This window comes from Oxyura jamaicensis, chromosome 18 (assembly GCF_011077185.1).
Source record: "Oxyura jamaicensis isolate SHBP4307 breed ruddy duck chromosome 18, BPBGC_Ojam_1.0, whole genome shotgun sequence".
Lineage (NCBI taxonomy): Eukaryota > Metazoa > Chordata > Aves > Anseriformes > Anatidae > Oxyura > Oxyura jamaicensis.
Genome location: NC_048910.1, coordinates 3827517 through 3846648, shown reverse-complemented (window position 1 = coordinate 3846648; position 19132 = coordinate 3827517). Strand labels below are relative to the sequence as shown.

Here is a 19132-nt window from a genome sequence, read left to right as displayed (position 1 = left end):
GTGCAGTAGTGTGAGAAGTGTGCATACCGATGTGGAACATCGGAGCCTTGTGTGTGTGTTTCTGGTATGTGGTTAAGCTCTAAGACCCACCTACCTCCTCCTCACTGTGCCCGGCACCGGGGGACACCGGCTGGTCTTTATTTGCTGCTGGCCCCAAGGCCCTGAGCCAGTGAATGAGAATCTAAAGTCGCGTCCAGTTGCCTCCTGCATTTCTTTTAGGTTGAAATAAGCTTGGTCTGTAGTAAGTCTGCAGGTATGGACTAGCCTTGTAAAATACGTCAAGTGATTCTGAAGTTTGAGCCTGTCTCTGTCAAAGAAGTACTGCTGTCGAGTTTCCCACAGCGATTTTTATTTAATCTTCCTGATTAGGTCTTTAGCAAAAAAGTCCCCTTTGGCTACCCTCCTCTGGCATAAACTCGGGGAGTGGTGGTGTCATTATTGCTGATGAACTGAAATGTTTGGAAAACACTTTTAGTAGCCAAACAGCTGAGACTGCTTTCAATGATTGCTGAAACAGTGCAGGCAGAAAATACTTCTACTGGAAAAAGTACGGTAGTGAGCTGCTCCTGAGGATACTAAATAAAAAATAAAAACCGACACAAATTGGTCCACGACTTTCCCAGTGAAATGCATCTATCTTTTTTTGGTGTGGATTCTGTTCCTAATTTAGTACGTTGAGCATGTTTCAGAAATAGGTCACCTGTTAAATTTGGACGTAGCCCATACTGAGAAGTAAGAGGGAAGAGGAAGGTTGTCGTTGCTCCTTTCTCTTTTTCCTCATGCTCAGGTGTGAATTGTGGGGAAAAAAGAATCATTGCAACACGTTTGTGTTACAAGAAATGTAGTAAAAATCAAATGTTTTCTTTGTTTTCTAAACATCCTTTAAGAAACAGAAACCAAAGCACGTGAGAATTCATGTTTTTAAGACTACTCTTCAGCTTAATGTTCCTTCCAGTTCTTGCATCATTTTCATGGTCAGTGTATTTTTTCAGGGAAATGATGGCTTTTGTTTGCAGTCTGTATCTTGCATTCGTTGCTACATTTCTTAGGCCTGTTCCAGTATCATAGCTTCCCTCCTTTATAAAACCAGGCCTACACAAAATCACTTTAAGAACATTTTCTAAGGTTTGTTTCTAGGTAATGTGTGACTGGAAAGTCCTCTTCCTCCTGTGGAAGAGGTGTGTAAATACAGTCGTGGGATTTAGTGCTGAGTGGAGGCTAGCAGCTTAATTAAGAAAGGAGATAGTAAAGTTATTTGAACTGCGTTTCTGTAAATGCTTTTGTTGAGAGAAAATTAAGTTTCTTGTTTGCCCAACCTGTTTATTTACTCAGAAGTTATAAATAGCCTGTTCACTTTAATTGGGTTAACTGCTAAATGCTTACACAGAGGGATGAAAAAAGGAAAATGTTCAAAGGTGCCTTAATTGCATTTTATTTCCCACCTGTAAAAACAAACAAAAAACCCCACATAGTTAATTTCAGTCACTTTCCGATTAGAATCAGTCTTTGAATTTGGGGGTGCAATACTTGGTAATACATGATATTTGAAAGTATATTGAGTTGTACTTTTAAAATCACCTTAATAGTTGAATAGTGGCACTGCAGCAGCTGTGCACCCTGAAAGTGATCAGAATTAGGACTGCTAGGAGTTTAGTTTAACGTGTTTAAGAGAAAATCAGAGCTTTTAGTTAGAGCAGTCTATGAAGCTGGTTAGGCCTCAGATTTGCATATGTTTATGCTCCTGATTAATTTTGATTATCATGGACATCCTTGTTGGTTTGCAGCAGCCATTCTTTGACATCACAAAATAATAGCCTTTTGTCTTCAAAATGGCACTTCTTTTAGGGATAGCTGCAAGATCAGGATGAACCTCAGGAAGTTCAGCAATTACAAACAAACTACCCTTGTTATAGATAATTGTATTTGCTTATTTTTCTTTGCAAATTCTTAAGTTATTTACGTGGGGATCTTTTTCTGGTCACATCGATCTTTATGATCGGTAAAATGAAGGTGGATACAACTAATTATGTGAATAGCCTAACTTTTAAATATGGTGATAGGTGCAAGTTATGCAGAAAAACCTTACTCTCTGTAAACAACTGGCTTACATATTTGTTTTTCATTTTTCAGCTGTACTTTCAGGTTTCCCAGCACAAACATAAAGATAACTTTCACAGCTCTGTCCAATGAAAAGAGAGAAAAACAGGAGGCCCCGGAGTCCCCAGTGAAGCCTGTGCAACCCCAGATCTCTCCCTTAACGATAAACATTCCAGACAACATGGCTCACCTGATCAGCCCTCTCCCTTCTCCCACAGGAACCATCAGGTATTTAAACCCCGCAGAATGAATATAGGGCAATATGTGATTACAAAATTAAAGCAATTTTCTATTTCATTTTAAGTATTCTGCTTTTGCGGTAAAAGTTAAGCTCAGCATAACCTGCCTTGGAGAAAAATACCACTCTGCTACCTGTGAAAACAGTTGCATGAGCAGCCTTTGGTATCAAAATGTCATTTGATCAGTGTGTACAAGTTTGCTCGGGATTCTTGCAACAAAGGAGCATATGTTTTATTTGTATTCCAGATGATTTAGATTGCTTTTTGCTCTTCAGTGCTTATGGGAAGACTTGAGATAAGTCTCAATTATACCATTTTAAACATCCTGATATTCACTGTCCCCCGTAAAGTTTACCAACAGAAAAAGTATTTTTTGGTTATCATTAGAGTGTGGAGAATAGACTGATTTCTTACTCTAAAAGCTGATTTAGTTTTGATAGGTCATTACTGGAAGTAAACAGAGGATTTACTTAAAATGAAGTGTAACGTAAGAGTTCAGTGCAGGGAGGTCTTCTGCAAGGGAGGTTAACTTGGGTTTTTTACTTGCTTGTCCTGCTTAATTTGATAATTGTAGCCATTGTTTGATTTGTTATTTGGGATGAAATTCAATTAAACATAAGCTAGCTGTGCTCGCAAATTGGTAACATCAGTTTAAATAGAACTTTGAAAATTCACAGAAGGTTTAGGAGCAAAAATTTCACTTAGAGTTATTTTTCAAAACCACACGTGCTTTTGAAGGTTCTTTAACTTCCTGTATCTTCATTTGAGTGAAGGGCTGTTAATGACTGATCTTTAAAAATGTAGATCCTATTAATGAAATATGAATGTAAGGATAATTGACTTCTTTCGTGCTTGCGACGAAACTGACTTATTTTGTGCTTGCGATCTCAATACAACATTGAAATGTTGTAGTGTTTAATGTGATCTATATAAATAGTGGAAGCAGAGAGAAAAGGGATCTAGACTTGACTGTATAACAGGTTTGCGTTCTTATTAAAATTCAGGGAAAACATATTTTGCCCAAGAAATGACAGAGCAGCTCATAAATATTTCAGATAATATCACGTATATCACCACAGTCTTTGCCTCACGATGAATTTTGTAATTCTCTTTGGGGCTTTCATGCACCTGTTGAGTACAGTTTATTACAAACAAAAAAAAAAAGATGACAGTTTTGAGTCTATTCTGAGAGCAAAGCATGACAGTTTCTCTTCAAATCATCCTGTTTTATAGAAGACCTGTAAACTTGCTTTGATTATACCATATGTGTCGCTTTGTCAATATATGCTAAAGTGAGCTCAGGAGAAGGATGTTGTCAGTTGATACGTAAAAACACAGAACAGCAGTGACCTATATTTAAAAAATAAAATAGTTGCATATTTTGGCTCTAATCAAGGATTCTTCCATACAACACATCAAAAACCCAGTCTCCTTTGTATAGCATATCACTGGGGGCAAATTATTAGTGCTGAATTTCCAGTGATGAGAAACTCAAGTCCAATAATACTTTTAAAAAATATATTGCCCAGTCTGCAGTGCCTGCCATGTTTCTGTACGTACAGAGGGAGATAGCAAGAAACCTTAGAGGTCAGACATAAACAAAACTTGGCAGATGTCAATTTATAAAGCGTTATTGTGTAAATCCAAATGCTGTTTTCTAGCTTTATTTTTTCTTTGTTTGAAACCATAGATTCAAGTTAGGTAAAAAATTGTCATTGGGGATAGGCTGGTTCTGGGGACACAGCAGCCTTCGCCATTCTAATTCTTAGTTACGTTTTAGAATTGCTGTGGACTCTGCAGAAATCAGTTGCAATACAAATCTCTGCCAAGTATGTGCCCTTGTAGCAAGCTGACAGTGTTTTTTCAGGGAAGGGCACAGACATTGCACACTGAGTGCCTCTTTCTTGTTGGCCAAATGGAAGTTGTAGAAGGAAAACCATTTTTGTGCAGCTCTAGTTCCTGTGAGGCAGGAGAACAGCCATTAGGAAAATGTTCAGTGGAATCAACACAATTTTAGCTTTGTTTTTCTGTGACGGATGGCAAAATGTGAGGTATCCAGATCTGCTTCTTTCCTTCAATTGGTAGTTTTACTTTGTAACGGTGTATTTGCTCTGGTGACCTAATACTGAGTGAAATCAGATTAAGTCAGTGCTGAAGCATCCTATTTATAGAGTTTAGAATTTTTATACACATCTATGTTTGTGTATGTATATGAACGCACCTGCAAACAGTTAAAATAATGTTTTAGATTTCAATGAGAATCATTTTTTGCCTCACTGCTTGCTATATTTTCTCAACTGTGCAAAAATACTGCACAGGAGAGGATCTTTGTTGAGCAGACTAAATACAAACATATGGCAGAAATTTCAGGCAAGATGTGTTTCTTGTTTCAAATGAGGGGCTTAATACATAAGCAACCGCTCATTTTTAAATGGACTTTTCTGTTGGCAAATCTTACACGAATAAAGTGCAACCTAATAAATCAGTTAATCCTCCTTCCTTTGAGGAACAAAGCCTTGAGCTTCATCTGACAGGTTTCTTCCTGCAGTGATTTTAATTCTCATGGATGAGTTAGAAAGGCTTGGAAAATGGGGGTTTATATTGGAAACACTGACAGGCCTTTAACTGTGCTCTGGAAGTGCTGCTAGTGGCCTTTTCTGCAATAAGAGCTTTTTGATTAAATATAATGTGGTGATATACTGTATAACAAAATAGTAGGATCTTCTTTTTATGCTCTACAGTGCTGCAAATTCCTGCCCATCTAGCCCTCGTGGTGCAGGCTCTTCAGGGTACAAAATGAGTCGTGTAATACCATCTGACCTACATTTAATGGCTGACAATTCACAGTCAGAAAATGACAAGGAAGCATCGGGTGGAGATAGCCCAAAGGTAAGCATTGTTTGAAATCAAAACCATAAATTAAGTCTTAACTGAATGCAGTACTTTTGAAATACTAATTTTGTTACCCGAGTGTATGCACTAAGTCACAATTCAACTTCTTTCTTTTCTAACTTTTAATTTTTGGGGTTTTGTGATTAGACATGACATTTATTTTGACACCTCCCTTCCCTCTCACCTTTGGAGAGGGGCTGTATGTGTATACATTTACATATCCGTTTATAGGCATTTGAAAATTCTTTAATGTTTGTTTCTCCGCATTTTTAGTGTTATCTTAAGATCTACTAAATAGAAGAGCACAACTGTTGTAGTTTTTCTGCTTGAAGATTTCAGTTGTCCAAAATTACCTTAAATCAAGTTAATTGTGTTCTGTACGTTTTAATTTATAAAAGGATGTGTATACTTTTAAATTTTATTGAGCCAGATTTTCTTTTTCTTCTGTAGGACGACTCTAAACCACCTTACTCCTATGCACAGTTAATAGTACAAGCAATTACAATGGCACCTGATAAGCAGCTTACACTAAATGGAATTTATACGCACATAACTAAAAATTATCCATACTACAGGACAGCAGACAAGGGCTGGCAGGTAAACTTGATTTCTAGAACATTTTTTGTTGTTGTTTCGAGAAGTGCTGGCAGCTGTACTTGGTCATAAGTCGATTGGTGAGCCTAGCAGCCCTTCGTAAATAGGATTTGTTAAATGAGTGTTCATTGAAATTCTCTCTTTTTTTTTCTGATTGTAACATCTCCAGCAAAGTAGGGAATACACGTTATTTGATATTTGAAATATCACTTCATTCGTGTTATGGTATTCTCTAAACCTGTGGGAGCAATACATACATACTTCTGGGAGCAAGACAGTTAGCACTGTGGATTTAGGTGTATGTACGCTATCCAGGAATGTGGTTATGCTTCATAACTTACTGCATATGTATTGTTATCTCAGGATAAAATTAAGATATTAAATGTGACAAGTTCAGGTTTATTTGCAAAGGGGGATCTTGACCATGCAGCACAGTGAAGGAGCAAGCATGTGTTACCTGTTGTTATCTTTCAGTGTGTTCCTTGTATTTCCACAGTAGCCCACTTGTGGACTTGAGTGGTTCTGTACTGAGTTAGCCCAAACCCTTCCGTTCTGTCGAATTAATTTCTGCTTTCTTTTCCTTTTTAAAGAGACCAGCCCCAGCATTTGCCAGGATGACTAACCGAGTATGAATCAGTCTGGCATAGTCTTTCCAGATCGTTTAAAGGTTCAGTGCCTTTGCTGCTGTTTTTAGTTTCAGTGAAGGACAGAAGAGCACAATTAGCAGGACTGGCCAGTTTGCCTGTGTAACGTTCAGACTGCCCTGTCGATCACCAAGTATCAGTTTCACAGTGTCGCTCTTAGTACTGTCATGATCTGCAACAGAGGCATGCTCTGGAGTTATTTCAGGGAAATAAAATTTGGAGAGACTGGGGGAGGGAGAAAGTGAGGAAGCATTAATACTCTGCTTGCTCTACAATAGAAGACTAAAGAGGACATGAACTCTCGTAGAGGAATAGATTTTAAATATTAATCACATACTTATTTGTCATAGAGCCTATGTGAAAGTTGAATCATTCTTAACGAGAATTCCAAGGTTAATGGGGAATGTCACTTCTACAAACTTTTTGCTTAATGGTTTGTCTAGTGAAGGACTTAACTCTTGTTCTGGCTAGGAAGTACCTAGAAGATTTTTTTCCCTTTCTTACACAATGCAGAATTCTGGCTGCAGTCATACTAACAGATCTGTTTTAGCAGTAGGATTCTGTTTATGAAATGTAGGTCTGCTTTTTGCTTCCTATTCTGAAATATGTTGAATATCTGTGTGTATAATGCTTCCTTATGTAAGCATCATGTAACCACGCATACATTGCAACGCAGTTAAAGAATTCTGTCTTAGAACAGCGTATGCATTTAGATGTAGAACGCTTCACAAAGCCAGGATAATAGACACAGCAGACATATGTTCTGGAATAAATAATTAGCACCTGTTTCTAAATCAATAAATAAAGCAAAAAGCTGAAAAATAGATGCTGTTAAGTCACTAGTCATATCAAACACTGCTGTAACAATAACAGGTGTACCTCATGTATCAGTGGCTCTGCTAGCTTTTAGCCTTCAAGTATCAGATTATAGTTAAGGTGATTTATCTGATTGATGTTTTAAATAATATTTGAGGCCATACATGCATATTATTCAAACCAGAGAGTACATAGATGTACATAATGTCCAAATCCTACACCTTAATAAGTAGTGTTGAGGTATTTATATCCTTTAGTATATAAAACTCTCATTCTGACTAGAGGACTCTTTGTATTTTAGCAGGTACTTCTGGATCTACTCTTTTATTCTAGCATACGGAGAAATAAATACAATTTATAGACGTGTTCTTGGCATCTTTCTAGTTGTGTTTCAGTTTTTGGCAACAAAAACCATTTCTGGTTTCATCAGTTTGCATTTAAGAAACCATACATGGTTATCATTTCTTTAAGTTCTCCAAATTTGCCTTCAGGGTCACGAATACATAAGTCTAAGAAGGATTTTGAGGAGCTTTTTTTAGTGTAAAGCCTCTTCTCCATTTTCCCCTGTTCTCCTACAAGTATGTCAGTATGTATTCTTACACTTACTTTCTTCTGCTTCAGTGATAATGTTTTGAAAGATTTGGGGTTTATGTATTTAAATTTAAAAAAGCACGTGCACAACGCCGAGCATATATAGATACTTCAGAGCATTAGCAGTTTTCTGCATCTTTTTGATCAGGGTTGTGTGTGTTACAGCAAAGCAAGGACAAAGTAATGTGCAAACTAGAGCGGAGTGGCAGAGATCTTACTGAAGAGCTGTTTTAGGACCCACTGCCATTTGTTGTTTTTCTAGACAAACCAAATCCTTGGCTCCTCTGGTGAGACAGACTGGACTGTGGGTGAACTCCCAACAATCTAGCTGTATTTCGATCTTGTGTAATTTAACCTTCTCTTTCTGTATTGTGGAACAGTAACAGAGGGGAATCGTGTAAGTTCAGAATCAGCATATTCTGTATTTTGCTGGCCCTCGTAGTACAACCTGATATTTTCCTTGACACCTGGGGAAGGGTGGTTTATGAGGACTGCTAATTCTTGATTTTTTTACACTGCATTATGCTCAAGTATTTGTAGTGTTCTAACAGTTTGTTGCAATCACCGTGTTTCACGTTAACATACTGGTTTTTAATTGTTGGCAAAGATTTAAAAAATGCAAGAGTCCTTCCAGGTTTATGGCACTGCCTTGGCAGTGTTCTGACTCCTGTTGAATTAAGGAATGAAAGAGCTGAACCCCGAGTCTCCTGTAGTACAAACTGCTGCAGTAGGCCACATTCTGACTTGAAAAAGTTATATGAATTCTACATATTTTTTTATGTTCCATAGAATTCAATACGTCACAATCTCTCTCTGAATCGTTATTTCATCAAAGTACCACGTTCCCAGGAAGAACCAGGCAAAGGCTCATTCTGGAGGATAGACCCTGCCTCTGAAAGCAAATTAATAGAGCAGGCTTTTAGGAAAAGGCGGCCTAGGGGAGTACCTTGCTTTAGAACCCCTCTGGGACCACTCTCTTCTAGGTAAGGAAAAACAGATGAACAAAAAGACTATGGCTGTTGTTTAATCTTCAGGCTTATACAGACTTGATAGTTTTGGATACAGTCACAAGTTTAGTAATTTAATTTCATCCAGACTCATTATTTGAATTCTGTATTTTACAAGGAGGCTGCCAAAACACTTTATTGATTGTTTTTAGTGTTAAAGAACTGACTCAATTTGCATAACTAACTGTCAGATTGTTAATGTAAGCAAGCCTTGCTGTACCTTTGAGTTGTGTTGTTGTTGTTGTTTTTTTTTAACAGAATTATAATTTTAATTTCTAACTGCTACCTACTGCACTTTAAATCAGTCGGCAAATAAAATTATCAGAAACCAGCTACCATTTTGTTGAACTTAGAAGTGACAAGTATGCATCTAGTTTGATAATGTTCAAGCAGAATTTGTGATGGGTTTTACTTATTCCCTTTGTGAAGTTATGGTCTTTCTGCTGGTGCATTTTTTTGGCTTGCCCTTTAGACAGATTTGCTCACCATCCTTCTCCACCAGAAGAAATGTTCATGTTTCACAGATTGTGTAGAGAGTCACATAAAGAAGGCATCCAGCCACTTCTGTTCCATTAACTATATCTGAAGTTTTCTTTTAAATTCTGTTCTTATTTAACAAAAGCTTTTTAAAAGATCATCAAAACTGCTTTGAGTTGTAACTATACTTGCCAGAAGGCAGAGGTGCCCTCCTGTGGGCAGTGTGTGTTACAGTCTCTGTAGAGGAAGGTCACTGTCTGTCACAGTTCAGAAGTTAAAACACATCAGCTGCTGCTTTCATTTTTAAATGCAGAAGTGCCCCAGCCTCTCCTAATCACTCTGGAGTGTTGTCTGCGCACTCCAGTGGAGTCCAGACCCCCGAGAGTCTGTCCCGGGAAGGATCTCCAGTCCCAATGGAACCTGAGCCTAGTGCTATCCAGCCAAAACTAGCGGTAATACAAGAAGCACGATTTGCACAGAGTGCCCCAGGTGAGGAATCCTGAAATAAGCATTTGGGGGTTGGAGATGGGAGAGGGCTAATATATAGTATAAATGTGTGTGTATATATATATATATGCACACACTACCAAGATTTCACATGTACACCAAAAATCAGTAAGTATTTAAGCCCTTCACATTTAGAGCAATCACTGTAAAGCATGTAAACACAGCAGGGAAATACCTTTTTGCAGACAGTACAGGCTGCATTATCTGTGTGTATCAGAACTCCTAATGGCTTTATTACTAAGCAGGGATTGTGCTTCTGTCCTGTACAGGACTGTACTGTCTTGCAATAGTTGTCACTTCCTTTAGAAACAACATATTCTTTCTGGTTTAGAAAAATAAATAAATTAACTGGGGGTTACAGAAATAAGCAAATGTCTTGTATACATCTGTGGTCATTTCAGTCTTTCAGTGCTGGGGATTGAAAGAGTTGCAAGGCTAAAGAGAGAGAACAAATATGCATGATAAGAATTTTCCTTTTTTTTAAAAAAAAAACAAAACAAAAAACAAAAGAACAAAAACCAAAAAAGCGAGGGGAAGGTGTGATGGAACACAGATGTATTTGTTTAGATGATACACTTTTGCCATCCGTTTTGTTGGTGATGCACCTACAAAAGTAGCAGTGACCATTCTGTGACAAAGGCAACCAGTCCTTAGCAGAGACCGTGCATCCCCAGCCTAGGAAGCTGTTAGTTCTGCCACTGCAGAGGTCCTCCACACAGTACATGAAGCACACGTTAGTTCCCATCTACAGAAGGTAGTTTTACCAAATGAATATTAAGCATAGTTTGGCAGTACAGTTGCATTTTCAGGGGCATGGCAAGGGGGCTTTTGCCCAAATAATTACAGCTTGTACCGAGCTAACCCAGCACTGAATAGCTGTGTGGCATGATCTTCATTGTCCGTTTTTATCTTCTGGATCACTCAGGCATTAATGAAGAAGGTTGTTAATGTTAGGAGGCTTTAGCATTAAGTTAAAAGAATGACTGGCTTAAATGAAATAATTAAAATTAGCAGCCTAATTTTTGTCTCTTTCTTGATAGGATCACCTCTATCTAGCCAACCAGTTTTAATTACTGTACAACGGCAGCTACCACAAACTATTAAACCCGTCACCTACACTGTTGCAACTCCTGTGACAACATCAACATCCCAGCAGCCTGTAGTTCAGACAGTTCATGTTGTTCACCAGATACCAGCTGTGTCTGTCACAAACGTGACTGGATTAGCACCAGCAAACACTTACACTGTAGCTGGACAGGCAGTAGTCACGCAAGCTGCGATGGTAACCCAGCCCAAGGTAGAACCTCAAGAGAATGGAGACCACAAGGAAGTAAAAGGTGAGAACCTGGGCGGTTAGTTGCTATGGGAGGGCTTTATACAGAGGATTATTATTTGAAATTTACTGCCAGATTGAAGTGCAGTACCTGAAATGCATCGTAACTTCTCGTGCATCTTGGAGCTAGTAATTAAATAGTATACATCTTCAGAGTAGTGAAGTAAAACTATTTCACTGTAGTAAAAGTAAATGAATTTTTAATGCTTTCTTGTCTTTATCAATGTTTTATCATCTGTTTTTCAGTTAAAGTGGAGCCTATACCTGCTATTAGTCATGCTACAATAGGAGCTGCTAGTCGTATCATTCAGACATCTCAGACCACACCCTTACAGACAGTTACCATAGTGCAACAGGCACCTCTAGGTCAACACCAGCTACCAATAAAAACTGTAACGCAGAACGGAACGCACATAGTACCTATCACCACTGCGATCCAAGGACAGGGCAACGCTGGTAGGTATTGTGTCAAGATGTTCTGTTGCTTTGTAAAAGTGGTCGCTGCTGAATTTTTGAAATGTTCTCGTGTAATTTGTATTTGTACCAAAAACTAAGTTGTACAGAAAATTTTGATTATGGCCTTTTGTGAGTTTGTTCTCTCCCTCTTGCTAAGAACCAGCATTTCTCTTCAATGATGATTACTTGAAGAGTTGTTTCTTCTCTTTGTAGTCATTGCAGTGATGTATTTAGTGGTGACCAACCTCTCATCATTAAGCCCGGGATATAAACAAGTTTTAAAAGAAGTTCCTGTAAGACAATGCCATTAAAATGGTAACTGCTCCCCAGATGATTTGTCAAGAACCAACCAGCAAGAAGGCAGGACAGACTGGCTTTTTGAGCGGTTATCTTTTTCTTCTGTTTTTATTGAACCTGTACAAGAGCAAGGCACTGAAATGAAGGAGAATTCTCTAAGATTTTGAGATTCTTCTTCTGTCTGCATACCCTCTTTCCCCTCTCAGATTCAGCGGTCTAACTGGGTAGCAGTACTTTCATTGCAACTTTAATTGTTCAGGATTTATCGTAACTTAAACAGATGTATTCAGTTTTGTTTGATCTGCAGGTGCATAGAGATTGTTTCAACAGTTTCGCTTTGAGATGTTATCTGATGCTGCAGTAGCTTTTTTGTCATAAAGTATGCTTATGGAAATTGATATAAGGTGGCCTAAAACTATTTACACATGTATGTCTACTCTAAAATCATAATAATGGAGTGAATTATTTGTTCTGTTTCCTTTTTACTTTTCCATCTCTGACGTTGGTTCTCCTACTAAAGTTCAATATTTATAGGGCAGTGTTCTGTCTGCCTCCACTTCATTTCAGTGTAAGTAAAGCAAAAGCAGTTACTGCCAGACCTGATATGCACCTTTTTTGGTCAGAATTGAGCTGAGGGTCACATGGAATATTTTCTGAAGTATTTGTTCTACAAATGCATACTAAATACAAAACAGTTTGCTTACTTGCCCTCGTGATATTCCAGGTATTCTCTAGGATAGTTTACTAAGAACAAATCTAACAACTTCAGCAAATAGAAATTCCTCGTACATTTCACATTTAAGCTCCTGCAAAGCTGTGGTGCTTAGGAAAGGGAGCTTGTGTGTAAAAAGCAGGTGGATTGATAATGTTTAGATACCTTTTCTTGAAATGCAATGAATGAATTAATATGTTGTTAGCATTTTGTATTTGAAATTTAAATGAAACTGACATTTGAATAGTTGGTTTAATAAAGTCAGAGATGATAGTGAGACTCCTATCAAGTAGAGGGAAAGAACCTTTGGACGTCTCAGAAGATCGAGGGGACTGCACTCGCCCGTTAATGGTGACTGGTGTACTGTTTTGTCCACGTAATGACAAAGATTGCAAAGATTAAGATCTGGGGTAGCACGTTTGAGCTATGCACATCTCTGTCGGTGTAGTTCAGTTGTGCTCTTGAAGCTAATCAGGTCATTTCCCAGCCTTTCTTATAAGGAAAAAGGCAGTGGTCTAACACTGGGTAAGTGCCTAGCTGTCAAAAAAGAATTGATGCTTGAGTTGTCTGCATCTCCTGGTGGTGTGAAGTGCGTAGCTTTTGTTTGATAACTCATGGCTAGAGATGAGTGTGGCGTGGTGCTGCTCTCCTTCCTTGCCAAACATTCTGCGATGATCCATAAACATGGCCGGATCTCCTCAAAGGGGATCTTGAATTCCCTTCCCAGATCTGTCACAAATTACTGTGTATATTGGCTTTAAATCATTTAATCTTTGTCTTTAGCTCCACTTTAACAGAATTGAGATACTTTCCCTTTCTCCCACCTTGGTCCGTACTTGTATGGTTGCTGAGTGATTTAGAGTGATGTCTTCCAGATTTGTACAAAGGTTAAATGACAGGACCTGAATCTCAGCTGAGCTTGCTGATACCCACCATAGTACAAAGAAAGGAACTCGTCTTTTTGATGAAAATGCAAATTTGCTTTCAGTATCGTCTGTTTTGGCAAGGATTAGGGTGCTGAAATTCCTATTATCTTTTTGCAGCTGCTGCAAGTCCTTTGCATATGTTAGCAACCCATGCGTCCGCATCGGCATCTCTTCCAACAAAGCGCCAGAACGGAGACCAGTCGGAACAGCAGGAACTCAAACGTATCAAAACAGAAGATGGAGAGAGCATAGTCATAGCAGTTAACGTGGACACCCCGTCTGTGGCAGTGAGCGATAAAGGCAGCCAGAACTAGAAACTTAGAGGAGTTTTCTTTTTTTTTCTTTTCTTTTTTTTTTTTTTTTAAATAAACTCCATGGTGCCAAAAGGAGACACTTAAATATAACACCTAAAATGTTGGAACATGTTCTCACGCAGTGGGGAAAGGGGCCCTGTGATCAGACTTCAACTTTCAGCACTGAAAAAACAAAAACAAAAACAAAAAACAAACAACACAGGTGGCCTTAAAACTTGGTAATTTAAAGTCAAACTGCAAAACATCTTGTTCCAGAGGCTGTGACCCCCGCTCCTCCCTGCCCCCTACTGAACTGTGTACACTGAGAAATACAGTGTTGGGGAGGGCTGCAGCTTTAAAAAATCTTTATCAGATTATTTTAAGGACTGAGTATCTCAGTGTAACGGCAGCATGATAAGCGCTTAGTGTGAACTGGTTTCAAACGATTGTATATTCCTTAAAGGGAACAGAGGCAAGGAGCCATTTCCTACATCTTGGCAGCTAGCCTTTCATAATGACCTACCCGATGCAGTTGTTGGTAGATATGCAGTATTTTGTTGTTCACATGTGGAATTAGAAATTTTTGAGGTGTATTTTCATTTCTTTGCAAAATAATGGGGTCTTTGACATTTCAAATCACTCCATTTCTACTCCGGAAACTTTGGAATCACACAATACTTTTCATGTGAAATTTTGTTTGGTAAAAAACTGAATGTAGGGTTTTTTTAACCAATGGAATGATTTACTTTTGTCTGTCCTGTTAAAGTTCAGATAAAGCTACTTTATTACATCTGCAAATTTTCATATTTTAGCAGTTGCCTGATAAATTTAATCAAATTTTATTACCATGTGTAGTGATCAAATGCTTCTTCGGGCTTGCATGTAACTGATTAGAAATTACAATGTAAATGAGCCGTTAACTGACGTTAAAGAACTGCTATGAATTTGACCAGAGCTGCACTTATCTGTTTCTCTTTCTGCTACCTTTTGCTGTTTGTTACTTTGTGTTGACTTTGACTGTCCCTGGCATATTTTTCCAGTCTAAAGTAAAACAAGAGTCTCGCTTAATATTGTGTATGTTTAAGATAACAGACTGTTCTTCATTTAGAAAAGATAAAATTCTTTATCACGAGTCCTTTTAAAAAGAAAGTAAAATTATCTTGTCAGAGGTATATTCGATATTTTTAAGCTTAAGCACCCATCAGTAGAAATTAATCCGACCAGTTTCTCCGTAACACTTTCGATGTCATACACTGACCTTTTGGGGTCTCCATTAAGAGTAGCTGTTGTGGTTTTCTAACAGTGGCTACCGTATTATTATAATAAAAACAAATTTTTAAGTGTGTGTTCTGCAGTTGAACATTTTAAAATGTATTGGAAATTTCTCACTTTTAATTGTGGTAATAGATTCCACTTTACATTTCAAAATTAAATTTAGTGTAAGGCTGCTGTTCAGTCTTCAATTCACGTATGTCTTATTTCTTCATGCAGTAAGGTGAGTGAAAGCTAGGTAGTTGGCTTAATTTCAATCTCATTTTTGTCACTTTCTGTAATAATGATGCATTATTTATATTTCCTTTTCCACTACAAAAGGAAAAAAAAATGTATTTTCTTGATGGACTGAACAGTTTGGAGTGGTTTATTTAGGCAGCTTTTGGGAACTATTTACCTAAAGACCAAATATGAGAAATCTGTACAAGTTTTGTGTTCATCCACAAGATGGAACTGTTACAATGTCTCTGCAGATAATACATATTAAAAATCTATGAAAAAAAAACACTCTACACAAGCTGAATTTATAACAGGCATTTAAAAAAAGCATAACCTGAAAAAAAGAAATGTTTCTGTAAAACTGCAAGATTTTCTTTAGAGGTTTTAAAAAATAAAAAAGTAAAGTTTTAACATACTTTTTTTAAGAAAAAAAATCCAGTACTAGTAATTTAATTTGGTGTTGAATGAATTGACTAGAATGTGGTTTATTTTCAGAAGTGAGAATCTGTTCACAACTAGGGCTAGGTGAATAATAGTGTATAAGATTTTTTAAATAAAATTAAATTTTATTCAGCAAATTAACTAAGTTGAAATTACTCAACAAGCGTGTTTGAAATATGTATGTATATTTTGGTGATTAATCCAATTTATGTTGGCAGTGCCAAAGGAAACGACATCCGCCCAAACAAGCCAAGGTGATGCCTCCTGTCCGATAATGGTAGGCCAGCTGTGAATTGTAACTGCTCAGGTAGAGGGGATGTGAAGATGTGGCCTGGGCCTCATTCTGTGGCATGGCGTTGTGTTGTGCTTTCTGGTGCCGTGGAATCTGAGAGAAGAACGCACCTTTGTTCCGATGGGTAAACCCTTCAGAAAAGCCATGCAGCGTGAGGACACTGCTTGGGTTCTCTCATAAACAGTGCGCTTACCCCTGCTTTTGGTGAGACTGAGGAGTGCTGGTTTGGGATAATGTCTGGTCTTCTTGACTACTGCAGACTTCTCTGTCTTATGTCAGGCCTTTCTAAATTGAGTAGGGGGTGGTTCAAGCAGCACTGTTCCCTGATTTGTGTATGTATTTACGTGCTTCCCACTACTGGCACAGTGATGATTGCTGAGTAATACCAAAGGCTGAATGGGACTGCTGTCTCACCGCTGCTCTTGACGTGCTGCTCCTGACCTTCCCTCGGTTGCTCTTATGTGCTGATCATCCTGGACTCCTGTAGTCGATAGCATCTTTCTTGTGCAAATGGAAAATTTCTTCAGGTGATTCTTGTACGTGGAGATCTGACCTCTCTTTAGGACTGCTGTACCCTGTCCTGTTGTTTGTGTTTTGCAGTGCATGGTGTTATTTCCTTTTGTGCTCTATCTAGGCTGCCTGTTCAGTGTTCTTTCTGTTTAAAGCTTTCGTGTAATCTTTGAAAATGACCGGGTATAAGCAAACAACATGTAATGTTCTAACCAGGGTTTAAGGACAACGTCCTGAAATTTAACCCAGCTTATTTTACTTTACAGCCGGACTAATTTCATTGCAGTCACTGGGTTTTCTGTTATGTTTAAAAGATTCAGGAAGCTGATCTCATTTTCCTCCCCTTTCCCAGTTTTAACATGAAGACCTAGACATGCATTCAGTCCTAGCCACAGAAGTGTTTATCTCCCCTGCCAGCATGTCACATCCCTCTTGCCTGAGGTGTCCCTGTCCTTACACCACTTGAGTTTTGATGCCAGCTGCCTGTTGCGTTGCCCCCAGGTCCCAGCAGGGGCAAATTCAGGGTTGGGAAGGAGGCAGCTCAGCACCCGGGGCAGTGACGTGTTCTTGCCTTTGGATGCTCAGAGTTCTGCCTTCGTGCCGGCCGTTGTTACAGGAGCTGTGGGGTACCTCGGGACATGGCAAAGCAGCACAGAGTCTTCAAACAGTGAGAGGGCTGTGGATGGACTGAATCAGAAAGACTGATTCTGTTTGATCGGTGTGTTGTCTCAGTGCTGAACTGCTGCCTTGCCTTCCCTCCTACTCCCCCGTTATTCCAGCATAGCACCATGTGGTCGCAGACCTTTCTACGCTGTTTTTCCTTGTGGTGATTTAGGTTAAATGCTTTGACTGTGCTAAGTCCCAGCATGCCTGCAAAAGCACTTCTGCTTCGTAAAGCACTTCTCGGTGTGGATTGCTGCGCAGGACACAAAACTGGGAAGACTTTGCCTTCACTTTCACAGTGGTTATAATACAGGTTCATTTAAAACTGTTAATTTTTATAATTATGTCAAAGAGTGGAACTTAGGTAACAACCTGCGTTCAGGTGTGTTTTGTATCTTGATTTCATTTTCCCCAAAAGCTAAATTTTGAGTGGTTGATAGTCATTAATACAGGCTGTGATTTTATATAGCATGCACTTTTAGAGTTTATATATATATACATACACACATACATAAAATACGTGTATGTGCGTATATATATGCATGATAGCATTTACACCATATTGAGTGCTTCTAGTAACTTGAGAGATCCCTTTCTATACACTTAACTGCGTTAACATTCTTAGTAACAATCTCACAGTTCATAAATGAGGCCTTAATTTATTAAGACTTCGGCTAGATCTGGTTAGCTGTTTACCTTAAATGTGCTGATACTTTAGAGGAAAGTGTTCAGTGGTTTGTTTGTTTTAAAAATCTGACACAAAAATAATTGGTAGAGCATCTAAAGTTGGTAGGTGTGTGAGTTGCTTTAACCATCAGGTTCTTCTTGATCTTTCCGGACTGCAGACGAAAACAAGCTTTCCTCCTGCTTGTGCTTCTAATTGTTTATTTCCCAAATAATATTTAAGCCAAACTTTATTATTTTTTTTTCTTTTTCACGTATCAAAGAGTTTGTTCTGCTAGAATCAATGTTAGCATTTGAGGCTGATATCAGGTACGTAGGCAGGGATTTGCAGTAGCTTAGTAGTTTGACTTCTTAACAATGTTGGCTACCAATTACAGATTTAGCACTGATTGCTGTAATTATTTGTAAATCTATTTGTAATTTATAAAATAGTAATAGATGTGTACTTCCTAGAGTGGATTTGCATTAATGTTGATTTGGTTTCTGAACCTCTTTTTTAGTTATTTTTGTCTGATCAGAAGTGGGAAAATGCCTAAAGTACTCGAAAGGTTTACAAGAATGCTGGGTCTTGTTTTCATGTCAATACTTTCTTGAAAGTCTTGGAAATGTTGGGCAGAAATAAAAGGAGAGCCACGAGACAGCCATGACAGATCAGAGTATCTGTAAGAGCATAAACTGTTTCTTTGAGAAAAAGAGTGGACTCGTGTGAAATTCCACAGGATCTCTTACAGATGAGAACATCACCATCAGTGGCTTGTTTCAACAAATAAAACCTTTGGGAAAGAAGGAAAGAAATGGCAGTAAAACTGGGGCATCCAAAAGGTTTAATAACAAGGAGGTGGATTCTGTAGTGTGCGACTCTAAAACAAGACGGCCGTTGTATTTAGGTCAGCAGAGACTGCCACAGTCCTTTTGGCCTATATATGTAGTCTTGTGTCCAGCATTTTCTAACTTCACTGATTTATCTCCTACTTTCTTGCTTTAATGTGAATACCTAGAGGCTTGGGAATAAATACCCTGTGGCTCCTGCTGCCTGCTGGCAGATACCTGGAATTACCACTTACGTTGCAGTGGCTAATCTACTTTTCCTTTCAGGATTTAGAACTGTGACACAGGCACTATGGAAAGAGATAGGAAAAGAGGGGGAGAGGAGGTGTTTTGTTCCTTTTA

General features: G+C 38.4%; 1 protein-coding gene across 2 annotated transcripts in view; it reads left to right on the top strand.

Moving 5' to 3' along the window:
* The window catches only part of FOXK2 (forkhead box K2), a 70140-nt gene extending 54190 nt beyond the window's left edge, over nucleotides 1-15950 (top strand). For both annotated transcript variants that reach the window (XM_035342733.1, XM_035342735.1), the window contains 8 exons: nucleotides 2131-2325; nucleotides 5078-5225; nucleotides 5679-5825; nucleotides 8663-8856; nucleotides 9671-9846; nucleotides 10905-11201; nucleotides 11444-11653; nucleotides 13706-15950. In XM_035342733.1, coding sequence (XP_035198624.1) covers nucleotides 2131-2325; nucleotides 5078-5225; nucleotides 5679-5825; nucleotides 8663-8856; nucleotides 9671-9846; nucleotides 10905-11201; nucleotides 11444-11653; nucleotides 13706-13902 — 1564 coding nt within the window. In that variant the 3' untranslated portion in view covers nucleotides 13903-15950. The remainder of the gene's footprint in view (nucleotides 1-2130; nucleotides 2326-5077; nucleotides 5226-5678; nucleotides 5826-8662; nucleotides 8857-9670; nucleotides 9847-10904; nucleotides 11202-11443; nucleotides 11654-13705) is intronic.
* Nucleotides 15951-19132: the final 3182 nt, after the last annotated feature.